General features: G+C 34.9%; 1 protein-coding gene across 1 annotated transcript; it reads right to left on the reverse strand.

Moving 5' to 3' along the window:
- Positions 1-2,664: 2,664 nt before the first annotated feature.
- On the reverse strand, positions 2,665-3,335 carry LOC125224352 (uncharacterized). The gene has a single exon (XM_048127737.2). It carries the CDS (start codon positions 3,207-3,209, stop codon positions 2,778-2,780), a length of 432 nt encoding a protein of 143 aa, XP_047983694.1. The 5' UTR covers positions 3,210-3,335; the 3' UTR covers positions 2,665-2,777.
- Positions 3,336-13,221: the final 9,886 nt, after the last annotated feature.

A 13,221-nucleotide genomic window follows, 5' to 3' on the forward strand; every position in this document is an offset into this window, starting at 1 on the left:
ATTAAAACTATTAATTTGTTATTTAATAGTAATTTTAATAATTAAAAAAATTTATTGATATTTAAAAAATGAAATTTAAAATTATAAATCTAATATTGAAATAAAGAAACAAAGTGAAGGATGGCAAAAGGGAAGAAGAATGATAATTTTGAAATAATATCAGATTTAGTACATAACTAAAATAATATCAGATTTAAAATGTAAAAAGACCAAATTGTCCAAACCCTCTAAAACCCCCTAAAAGGGTATTTTCGTCACGAAACAGTGAAAAAGGACCATTTTCGAGATAAACGCTTAGTCCAGGGTTGTCTGGGGATATTTTTAAAGTCCAGGGTTTATTGGCGAGATAAACGCATAGTCCAGGGACTATTTTTGTAGTTCACTCTAGAAAATAAAATAAATTAATTAAAACTGTCAACCAGAACACGAACACGACCTGCCACCTTCAAACCCGAACATGATTCGCACCCAACACGAACTAGCTAACGACATGATATAACATGGGTTGACATGGCATGATAACGACCAGAACTTGATATAATACGATTAAACTTGGTTTTCAAAACTTAACTAACACGATAAAAATCCTTGTTACTCTCTTCGTCCCTAAAAGTATGAACATTTAATTTGACATAGATTTTAATGCATAATTCGAAAAGAAGAGCGAGATAGATAGAAAGAGTTTTTTAAAGTATTGTTAGTGGAAAATGGGTTTCACCTCATTAGAGGAGAAAGAGTTTCCAAAATTAGAATGTCGATATTTTTATGGACGGACTAAAAAGGAAAGAGTTCATAATTTTTAGGAACGGAGGAAGTACTAAATTTAAACTTGATTTTAAAAAAATTAAAACAATTAAAGTAAAGCAAAACATTTTTTAAAATAATAAAATAAAGAAAATAATACTCCCTCCTAGAGATGCCACGGTTCCAGAACCGACGGTTACGGTTTTGGAAATTGTCGAACCGGAAACAAACTGCGAGGGTGTTTTGCGGTTATGGACCAGGTTCCAAAACCACGAGTTTCATATGGTTTTTTGCGGTTCCGACTTGGTTTCACGGTTTGCCATCAGTTTTTCACAGTTCCGGTTTGGAACCGCCCAAAATCGATGGTTTCCAGAATTTTGGAACCTGAACAGGCCCACGGTTCTAAAAGTGACGGTTCGATTTCTTTAAATCTCACGGTTTCGCGGTTAACCATCCGAACCGTAAACCTTGGTCATCTCTACTCCATCCTTCCCACTCTAAGTGACATTTTTACTTTTTGGGATGTTCACTCTTTCTACTTTTTCCCTCACTTTTACTTTATTCTCTCCACTTTACTTAAAAAACAACATTACATAAAATCTTGTGCCACATTAGAAATGCTCCACTTAGAGTGGGACGGAGAGAGTAATTATTTATTAATGGGTTATGCGTATCTAACCCCCATTCTACCAGAACCCAATCCGAAATGATTGGACGGGTCAACCTGATAAGAACACGAATACAATAAGGGTTGACCAAATCCCATTAATTTTGTACGAATTCATGTCGAATTATTGTATCGTGTTAAAAATTGTCAATCCCAGATAAAATGCACTGAACTTGAGATTTTATTGTCTAAAGTTAAATACTCCTTCTGTTCCCTCATAGTTGAATCATTTTTCCATTTCGAGAAGTTCATTCATAGTTGAGTCATTTCCACATATAGTAACTTTTTTTCTCTTTCCTACTTTACTCTCTACTTTATTCATTTTCTACTTTATTCTTTCTACTTTTTACTTTCTCTTACTTTTTTAATCTATTTATAACACATTCAACATCTCATTCTTAAACTCTATACCGAAAAGTTTTTCTTAGTTATGAGGGAACGGAGGGAGTACTTCTTCTTACACCCTTCTCTAAATAGAAGATAAGAAGATAAGGAGAAAAGAAAATTGACATTTGACAGGGATGAAGGTTTATAAGTGTTAATTGTTCCACCAAGAATTCACTTATCCATTTCATAATAATGCGTTAGCAAATATTTCCTCCATCTTATAAGAATATGCATACTTCTTTTTTAATCCGTTGTACTCGTTCCATTTTTGAATAAAAGTCGTGTTTTGTCATTTTTGTCCGTCCCTGAATAAGAGTCATATTTCACATTCCAACAACTTATTCAACTCACTTTTCTTTATATTTCTTAAAACCTGAAGCTTAACCAAGTAAGACTCTTATTTCGGGACTGAGGGAGTACTTTCTAATTAAAAAAAAAAAATTCTCTCTACTGCGATATGATTAATTCTCTACTAACAATACTTTAATTAATTTTTTATTTCTATCTCTTTTTTACTTTACCAAATTAAAACTTATACTCCTTCCGTCTCATTAAATATGACTTACTTTCTTTTTTGGTTTGTCTCAATCAAGATGACACATTACTAAAAATAGAGACACTTTTCTTTCTACTTTATAATTATACCCTCTCTTACTTTACTCTCGCCACTTCACACACAAAATATAATTGCATAAATTCTTGTGGCGCCTAAGGAAGAGGTCATCTTTCGAGATGGAGTGAGTACATAGTAAAAATGTATATACTCCATATGTTTGATGGAGGGAGTACATCGTTAGAGTGGGATGAAAGAGTAACTCGGAATTAGTCAGAAAATAAATAACCAAAAACAAAACGAAAATGTTAGATGAGAGTGAGGTAGAGATGTTTATTGATTTGAAATCGGAATAGATACATAAACACTACAGCTCACAGAATGTTTTCCCCGAGGAAAAAAAAAGAAAAAGAAAAAAAAAGGTAATCACCGTGTGCAGGTAATTTCAGAGCAAATCCACGCTGCGTCGCGGGGAACCAATTGGCCCTGCGCCACCACAATTGATTTGTAGATCTCAACAATCATTTTCCTATCGTACTCCTTGCTCCGCTGCATTCCGAATCCGCTCACTCCGTCGCCGGAGAATCCGCTCCCGATCATCCTCGTGCTCGCGATCTTCATCATCATTCCCATGTACGCATCCCGCAGCCCCAGCAGCAGCTTCTTAGGCGAGAATCGCAGCTTCAGCTTCAGCCGCGGCGGCGTCAGCTTAATCCTCCACGGCCTCCGCCTCGGAGCCGCACCGCCGCCGCCTAGCTCGACGACTCGCGGCTTGGCCTTGGCGTCGAGCCGCTCATAGCCCTTGCGGCGCCAGTAGCCTTTGATTCCTTTGTAGACGGTGGCGGAAACGCCTTCCATTTTGTGTGATTGGAGGCTCTCAGGAGAAGCTAGCTAGATTTAAATGGAAATCATGTTGGGGTAGAAATAGAGGGTGGTGAATTAATTGATTAAAGGGAAGGGAATTAGGTTGGAGAGTGGTGAGTAGTAAATGCAGGTTATTCAATTTGGTTGGGATGGGAAACACAATATAACTACTACGGACTACCTGCTGACCTGCATCCATCCGTATTAATGTCACACGCATATATTAATACCTCTACTATCCTTTTAATTAAATGTTATGTCTCGTGAATTATAGTACTCTCGTTCACACTTTGATCCAAAATATGAATTTTAAAAAATATAAAAAAATGTTGATTAAAGTTAATAGAATGTCAGTTCAACTTTTAAATTATAATAATATATGTAATTAAAAGAAAATTAGTGAATGTAATTCCAAAAATAAAAAAAATCATTTGAGACAATGCATAACAGATGAACTAAATTAGAAAATTGAAATACACAACGAAAGACGAAGAAAGTATTAAATACTATCATTATATTGTAAGAAATTATTCAAACCAAAACTCATTTTTATATCAAAACTAATGCCAAATTAGTCAAAAGATTAGAATGATCAACCGTCTATCTTTTTGTAGTTATGGAATACCGATGATGTTGTATATTCATTTAAATGATGTCCTTGATGCATTGTCGTGATGTTGTCATTTTCTTTTTATAATAAAAATTGCATATCACTTTTAACGACAGTTGACAATTCTTAAAAAAAATTAAAAAATTTAGATTTTTATCTCTTGATTTAAATTTTTTTTTACCAAACATATATATACTCCCTTCGTCCACTGTTAGAGGTCTCATTTCTTAGCAATACGTGTTTTAAGAAATGTTAAGAAAAATACGTGGAAAAAAATTAGTGAAATATGAGTCTCACTTGCATATATTAACTATAAATAAATTGAGAGTGCAATGAGTTAGTGGAATTTGAGATCTTATTATCATTTATAGTAAAAATGAATCGAAACTCTCCTTGACGAGATGACTAGAATGAATTAAACGAACTTCTATTTGCATATGTTCTAATAGTACGTCTTCAATAATTTGATTTTTCGCAAACAACGGATTCTATATCAAGAATACAATTGGAAATGTTTTATTATTAGTTATGAATATCTTGTATTGATTCACTTGTATTGATGTGAATGTAATGACTACTTAATCAATAAAATAATTTAGAAGTAAATCTTTAAATATAAATTATTCAAGCATAGTTTAAGTTAATTTTTTTTATAGATAATACTCCTCCGCCTCTAAAAAGTATGAACTATTTTCTTATTAATATATATCTAATATGAATTTTTTAACTTAAAAATAATTAAACAACACAATATCTCTATATATCATTTTATTTACAACTTATATCATTACACTACACTACTAACACTATTTAATTTTACTTTATTAATTATAGAATAAAACTTAGCAAACTGAATGTAGTGCTTCTTAGAGATGGAGGAAGCTAATAGTTTAAAATTAACTTTTCAAACAATTGAAACTCGAGAACAATATAAAAATATTATTTCAATTGTTTTAACATAACGGAGAAGATAATATAAATCAAAAAAATTAATTATTTAACAAATACAAAAGAAAAAAATAGTAAAGTGCATCATAAGAATCGACCTAAACTATGGACCACCGATGTTTTACCTCAAAAAATCTCAAGTATATACTTTATTCGTCCAACCAAATATTATTCACTTTCTTTTTAGCTTCACTTAAAATAAACTATTATTAAAAATAAAAGATTGAAGTCGAAATTTGGTCCTTTACATTTGCTCTAAAACAATTTTAAGTCCTTTACATTAAGTTTGTTATCTTTTGGTCCCAAAAAATATGTTTTGGTTCAAAGTAAACCTTTTCCGTTAAACTTAACCATCAAATATGATTCAACCAAATTAGTGACTTAATTATGAATCTTACTAGTCAGATTAATCTGATTAATTTAATATTAAAATTTATAAATATTTTTTTACCTATAATAAAAATAAACTTAAAATTTATAAAATATTTTATAAAAATAAAATTAGACTTTAGAAAATATTTTACCTATAATAAAAATTAAATTTGATAATATTTTATATATTTTATTTTTATTATTGATAAAAGAATAGATTATGAATTTTAATAATATTCAATTTTTGAATATTTATACATTTTAATACAATTTTATTTTTATTATAGGTAAAAAAAATAGTGTATAATAATTTTAATATTTTTTTATTATATGTAGTAAAATATTTTATGAATATTAATATAGTTTGATATAGGTCAAAAATATTTTTAAATTTTATTATTGAATTAGTTAGGCTAATCGATTAATTAGATTTATAATTAAGTCAATAATTTGGTCAAATCACGTTTGACCATTAAATTTAACTGAAAATGTTAACTTTGGACCAAAATATTTTGTTGGGGCCAAAAGGTAACAAACTTAGTGTAAAAGACCAGAAAGTTTTTTTGAGCAAATGTAAAGGACCAAATTTGGACTTTAGTCAAAATAAAACAATATTTGAAGATATGTCATACTCCTCCTCCAATGTGGATTATACTATTAATTAACCCGTCCTATTTGTTCAGAAATTATATTCTTACTTATGATGTACTCCCCCGTCTCAATTAATACGAAATATTTGGTTTTCGGCACGTGATTTTATGTAGTGTTGTTTTGTGAGTTAATGAAGAGAAAGTAAAGTAAGAGAAAGGAAAAAGTAGAGATGATATTGTTTCTATTTTAGGAAACATTTCATTTTTAACAGGACAACCAAAAAAGAAAATATTTCATTTTTAATGGGACAAATATTAATGTATAATTTTTATTATATTTTAATATGTAAATTAATGATGAAAGTGTATAATTTTTATTGTGGATGAGTATATGCTAAGTAGATTATTTGGACTATATATTGTATTTGACTTTCCAAAGCATTGGATTACTACACATGATTTTCTTGGAGTGCACACGTTTATACTCTTATGATGTACTCCACAGTCCTCCATCCCAATAAGTATGAAATATTTGGTTTTTGGCACAGTTGTTTTGTGAGTTAATAAAGAGAGAGTAAAGTAAGAGAGAAAAAAAAAATAGATATGGTACTATTTCTATTTTAGGAAACATTTTATTTATAATGGACAGCGCGAGTATTAATGTATAAATTTTTATTATATTTTAATATGTAAATTAATGATGAAAGTGTATAATTTTAATTATGGAAGAGTATATGCCAAGTAGATTATTTGGACTATATACTGTATTTGACTATACAAAACAATGGATTATTACACATGATTTTCATGCAGTGCATACGTTTTTTTAGTTCATGTGTGCATATACTGTGGAGTATCAATTGATGAGGGGTGTGATTATTTACTAACTTTCTTAAATTGTTAACTCTGTTAATTCACCAACACAGTGTATTAAAAATGTCAACATGATGATATTAAAATGTCAACACATAATATCAACACAATATATTCATCGTGTTGAAATTTTTAGTACACTGTGTTGACGAGTTAGCAAAGTTAGCATAAAAGTTAGCAATATAACACACCCCCAATTAATGATATAAGCGACATTAAATCTTATGTGCAACTGCATTTGGTAGCTTCATTGTATATAAAGCTATTTGGTGATACCAAATATTCTTAACTTTTAAATCTAATGGTTTCGCGGTTCAGAATCGATGGTTCCTACACAGTTTCGGTTCCATTTTTTCCGAACCGTAACCGGCTCGCATCCTTCAAACTCACGGTTCTGATTCTACATTCTTCTCACGGTTTTGGCACCGAACCGTAATCGGCAGTTCCGGTTCAAGGAACCTTGGGCATCTCTATTTGAGTCTTTTCGAATATAATTTCACTTGGTATAATACATATATTTGTGGCTTCTTTCTACTGGCATGCAATAAATTCGTGTGGAGTAAGGTTGGTTAGGTGAGAGTCAACAAGAATATGTCGGGGTCCTTGTTGTGCTAACTGAGGCTGATATTCAACTAGTAACTCATTTTGACATGTTCGAATAGCAGATGCAAACATATCCCTCATACGTGCTTTGCAAAGTCAAATGTCCATAAATAAATCCATTACCCAAATAAATAGTGCGCTTCCATAACAAAGTAATCTTATTCTCATTAATATTGATTACGATACAATCACAAATTTTGTTAACAAACTCATTGTATGCAACCAAGTTATCCAACAAACGGTATGCATTTGCCATAGGTGGATCATAAGAAAACCTAATTCCACCCGTCATTTCAAATAAATACGTGACATTATTGCTATAAGATGCCCATTCGCACAATTTAATTTTCACTCCTCTTCAATTATCTCTGTCTCTCACTCACACAAAACATATCATCCAATTTTCATTTTCTGTAGGCGAGAATGGCAACAGTCGGAGCATTTCGCGAGAGCGAGGGATCAACTAACAGCCTTGAAATCGATGCTCTTGCTCGTTTCGCCATCGACGATCACAACAAGAAGCAGGTATTTTTTTTCTCTCTCATCGCTCCTCTTTTGTTTTTTGGAGTGATTTTGATTGCATTTCTATTCCATTTCTCTATTTTACGGACTGTTAATCATCTCACACCAACATCTACTACTACTACTACTACTACTACCTCGCTCATTCTTCCCTAATTTTGAGAAATTCACACATCTAGGCTGTCTATCATGATTTGACATTTGTACCCTTAAAATAAGGGTGTCTTTGAATTCTCTCTCCTCTGTCCTACTTCTTGCACCGCCTGCCTCTTCTGATGATTCTCCTTGACCAATTCGGCATTTTCACTCCTTTCTGCTCAATCTGCATCTACTTGGTAAGCTAGCGACTCAGCAGCTGCCTGCACACCTAAACTCAAATTTTGCACGTTATCTCCCTAAGAGCATATAAATTTACCCAATAACCAATGCTCGAAACAAGCCATATCACATCCTAATAGAAAAAATACATACAAAATATGTATCAAATCTTGCAGTACGTACATATATTTATCTCAATATTTGAACAATTTAAAATACACCATATACAAAACCCTAAAATTAAGTAATGTTAACAACACATCAAATATACCTTAGTGTTTTGGAAGATTAGTCAAGATTTCCCTTGTTTTTTGCCAAAATAGGTAAAATTTGGAGGTATTTCTCGAAATGAGACTGTCTACCTTAAATGCGGTACGCATTTTAAGTATGCGTGTTTGGTTACACTTTCAAAGAATGTGTAACACCTTTTTTTTTAGAAGTAAAAAAATGTGTCTCATCTAGGGACATAATTTTACATACACGCCTATTTTGAGAATTTTTCCCACCGATAGGATGCCCCTGTTCACTGGAAGGAGACGCTTGCAACGCGTCTCCCCCGTACTCATCTCACCAAGACGAAACTCACTCGTAATGGCTCGCCCATTGTGGATGTTTTATTATATTGCATTGGAGGCTCAAACTTATAGAGTTAATAATTATGCACGAAGGTAGAAGATAGGCTTCATGGAGAAGAATAGTGTGTAGAAAAGTAGTCCATGTTTGGCAATGGCAGGGTCTTTTTGTGTTAGTACTGTAATGACAAACAACACCTTATTGTAATCATACTAATTGTTTTCATTTATATTGGATTCATGTGATTTACTAAAGTTCGTTGCAATAGGGATTTTAGACTAACTATTTGGAGTTACATGCATGTAGTGTCTGACCAACTCCCTACATGCAATTACCTTATTTTTTGTCCAAGAGGAAACTTAGAATAGTCGTGGGATTGGTTATAGTAACCTTTGAAGTTAATAATTGGATATTAATTAGTAAATTAAAGTAGTGAAATTTATTCTGGAATCCCTTTTTTGTCTAATTAAACTCATGTGTATTTTTGTTTTATTTTAAAATTTAGTTGTTTCTGTATTATTTTCTAAAAATCAAATTGAAGCCCCCATTTCTCCGAATAGTAAATGACACTCACTTATACTGATATAGCAGGTTTTCGGTGTTGTGTTAATGCAAAGGTGTATCCAACTGATCAGGATGAAAATTCCAACCTAGCTGAGTCGTTGGCATGATGATCGGAACCTGGTATCAATAAAATTCCTCAACCCACTTCTACTGGCTAGTATAGTGGAGATAAGGGTCGAATTCCACAGAGATGGATACGTTAGGATAATCGTGGTGATAATCTGGAAGCTTTTGGTTAGCTACCACGCTTGGGGTTGAGACTCTACCTAGACTGGAATTAAATGTGGTACTCTACTGACTGGTGGGTGTGAAAGTGATAGAAATGTAGTTGTGTATTGATACGCTCGGATTTTGCACTATTTTAAGGACATTATTTGGTCCATTATTTGCATATTTTGTCTATTTTGGTATGTTGACGTGTTTTGTGAAAAACGTGCATAATTGAGCCGAAAAAGGGAGCCAAAACACAAAGTCTGGAAATCTGGAGTCAGATGGCGACCGGCGCCCGCTGCGCATGTGTGCGGCGACCGCCGGCGCCCGGCGGGTAGATCAATGCAGCGGTCCGCCTCGGAAAAATATGCTTGGAAGAGAAGTTTCGTCCGGCGACCGCCGGAATTCGTGCGGCGGTCCGCCGCCGAGGGAACAGACTCTCTGGAGTCCAACGCGGTGACCGCCGGCCAAGGTGGGCGGCCCGCCAGAGAAAGGCGGCGACTCCGAGAAGCCCTAGATTTGCGCCCAGATTTACCATATTTTGGAGATCTTTTCCTTCTACAACAAGGATTGACTTTTCCCTATAAATAAGACCTCAAGCTTCATCAAAAGAGAGAGCTTCTACTTGCAAAATAATTCATAGAGATCAAGAGCTAGAGTACTTCACTTGTGCAAGGAGTTGGAGAAGGATTTCAAGAACATCAAGAACGACAAGGATTCAACATACGGGTTTTATTTGCTTTAGTTTTGTGTTCAAATTATCTTCCATTCAATCTATGTGTTTAGCTTATTCAATTATGTGTAACTAAACTCATAGGATTCTAGGGATGTGTTAGTAACGACTTTGGTTATACAAATTCATTTTTCTATTTAATATCTGTTTTGTTTGTACTTTGTTTCTTCCCTAAGTGGTTCTTATGCTGCATGATTGAGTGACACAATCTTGTATGATTTAATATAACTTGCGTCATAACTGTGACAGAGTTCTAGCGAGTTAGATTCACTTAGTAGACACTACAGTTAGTTTCCCTTAAAACGGCACTGTTAATTGAGAGTGGGGACTTTTCAAGGGTCTTTTGGAGTTACGTGTTAGGATTGACAACCCTAACTTTGTAATCAACGTTTGTATCGCATGAGCATAAGCTAGGTGACTCATCCTTTCAAAGTATAAACTGTGCTAGGGTATTGTAGTTGGAATTTGTATAACCATAATTGTGAACGTACATCCCTGGGATTCCCTTATCTCTATCGTCTATCTCCGTGTTTTATTTGCTCTTAGTTGTTTTATTGTTTTTATTGTTTCTAGTTTTCAAAAGGTTTCCAAAACCTACTTGCTTTTCCAGATAGTAATTGAGTCTTAGTAGAGGATAGACACTTTGTTTTTGCCTTCCCCGTGTTCGATATCCGGTACTATCCTTTAGCTATACTATATATACTCTGTATACTTGCAGGTTTATTTAGTGCTAATAAAAAATGAATCAAGTTTTTGGCGCCGTTGCCGGAGAAGACAATTCACTTTGGAGTGATATCTTCAAACGGATAATTTTGCTACTTTGGAATTTAATTGTGTTCAGTTTTTATTTTTAGTTCTTTAATTTGTTTTTGTTTTAGATTTTTGCAGGTTTTGTATGCGAACGCGCTCTGGGAAGGACAACCTAGAACCGCTCGATTTAGAACTTGAAAGAACTCGTAGGAAAATAAGAAGTGAAAAAGGATCAGGAACAATGGGTGACCGAACAGACATCGAAAAGCTACAAGAAATGGTGAAGTTGCCGATGGATGAGAGAGATGCAGAAAGGGCAGCCCGCGAGGCTTTGGAGAAGAAGAATCAGGAAATACAACCCGTGATGAACATGTTCAATCATGGGAATATGATTACCTTTCCCGAAGGACCTCGTATTGACGCTAACAATTTTGAGTTACGCATGCCCCTTATTCAAAGGGTCGAGCAAACTCCTTTTGCAGGTAGGTCTACAGAGGATACCAATCGCCATCTCTCCAAATTTGTGGAGATCTCAAACACTCTCAAGTTAAACGGTGTCGATGATGATTCCATAAGGGTAAGACTCTTCCCCTTTTCATTAACTGATTCTGCTAAAGAGTGGTTTGAATGCATGCCCAGAGAAAAGGTCTCCACATGGAAGGACATTGTAGCTGCCTTCCTCGACAAGTACTATCCGCCGGGCACAATCTTGAAGCTCAAAAGCGAAATCTTCCAGTTCATCCAAAGCCATGACGAGCCTCTCTACGAGGCGTTTGCTCGTTTCATAGCTCTTCTCCGAAAGTTCCCTAACCATGATTTCACCGTGGACCATCAGGTAGGAATTCTCTATAATTGGTTTAACGAGAAGATTTGTGCTATGCTTGATTCAGGTGCAAATGGAGGATTCTTAAGGAAGTCAGGTGAGGAAGCCATGACGGTAATAGAGGAATTCGCCACCAACAGCAGAGGGTGGTCGAAAGAAAGGCATAACGTGAAGAGGATGGCTGCAATTGAAGAGGCCAAGGAAAGTTCTTTTGCGAAGGAGTTGGCCGAGCTTAGAGTTAGGGTGGACCAAATGGATACATCAAGGAAGGAGGACCCGATTCCACCGACCTCCATCATAGCGGTCTCTAAACCCGTAGTTGCTCCCTATGCCCATTTTCAAGACTCGGGTCGCTGATCCGCCCAATTAGTGGGCCACTTCAAGTCGAGCTAACGACTAAAAACAAAAGCGCTTGTTGGGAGGCAACCCAATCTCTTTAATTTTGCTCTTTTCTTTGTTTTCGTTCTTTTTAAAAAAAAAATAATAATAATTAATGCGTGGCGGTCGCCGCACTTAACTCGGCGGTCGCCGCACGTGTTTTCACATGTGCAGGATAGGTTGGGCTTAGGACAGGCTTAGGGCGGGCCGGAGGAACCGCTGAACGGGCCACGGCGGCCCGCCAGGAATCGCTATTTTAAACGCCCCGTGCGGCGGTCCGCCGCGCGCAGTCCAGAGATGGGAATGCAGTTTTAAAAAGTAAGTTTTCCATTCTTTTTCTCATTCCTTCTCAAATTCCTTCCTTGCACACTACCTCTACCTTTATAAATCACCAATTTCACACACCCACACTATCATTCTTTCAATTCTCTCCAAGTTTAGAGTTCTTCTTCCCCAATTATCAATCAACATAAGGTATGAATCATAGCTAAATTTCTGAGGTTTTTTTTTTACTTCTTTCATTGATTTAAGCATGTTTTGGATGAATTATTCGGTGAAAACTCTTATTTTACGATGGGGGATGATTGTGTATACTTATTTGTGGATTTCCATGGTGATATTGTGTTTTGGTGATAGTTTAAAGCTTGGTGAATAGTGATTCCTTCTTGTTTATACTTGTTCATATGTTGCAATCATTTTCATAGCATTGTGAGGCTATTATTATTTCCATGAATTGCAATACTTGAGTATCCTATAGAGATTGTTGATATGTATTGATTTATTGTTGATACGTCTCTACATGGGGGATGAATTCACGTTGGGGGATGGATTTGTGTTTCCTAGCTTGGATGTTTATGTTATACATGTTTCCATGCTACCATCTAGGAAGTTTTGAACACCTAAGCTTGCACTTATATGTTGATTCTTTGGTATTGCTTTTAAGAGTGCAAGTTTGGGGGAACTTTTGATTTTTCATTGTTGGTATACTTTGTAAGTGTTGTACTTTTCGTTTGTAGGAAAATGGGATCAAAGGGAAAGCTCGAGAATGCGAAGAACTATGGCATTAGCCTTGCCTCGGACGAGCATAAGGCTATGTGGAAGAAGTTGTCGGTGCAAGAGACGGCGCCCTCGAGATACCC

The sequence above is a fragment of the Salvia hispanica genome, chromosome 1 (genome assembly GCF_029641045.1).
Source record: "Salvia hispanica isolate PSC_SH4W2 chromosome 1, Shi_PSC_v1, whole genome shotgun sequence".
Taxonomy (NCBI): domain Eukaryota; kingdom Viridiplantae; phylum Streptophyta; class Magnoliopsida; order Lamiales; family Lamiaceae; genus Salvia; species Salvia hispanica.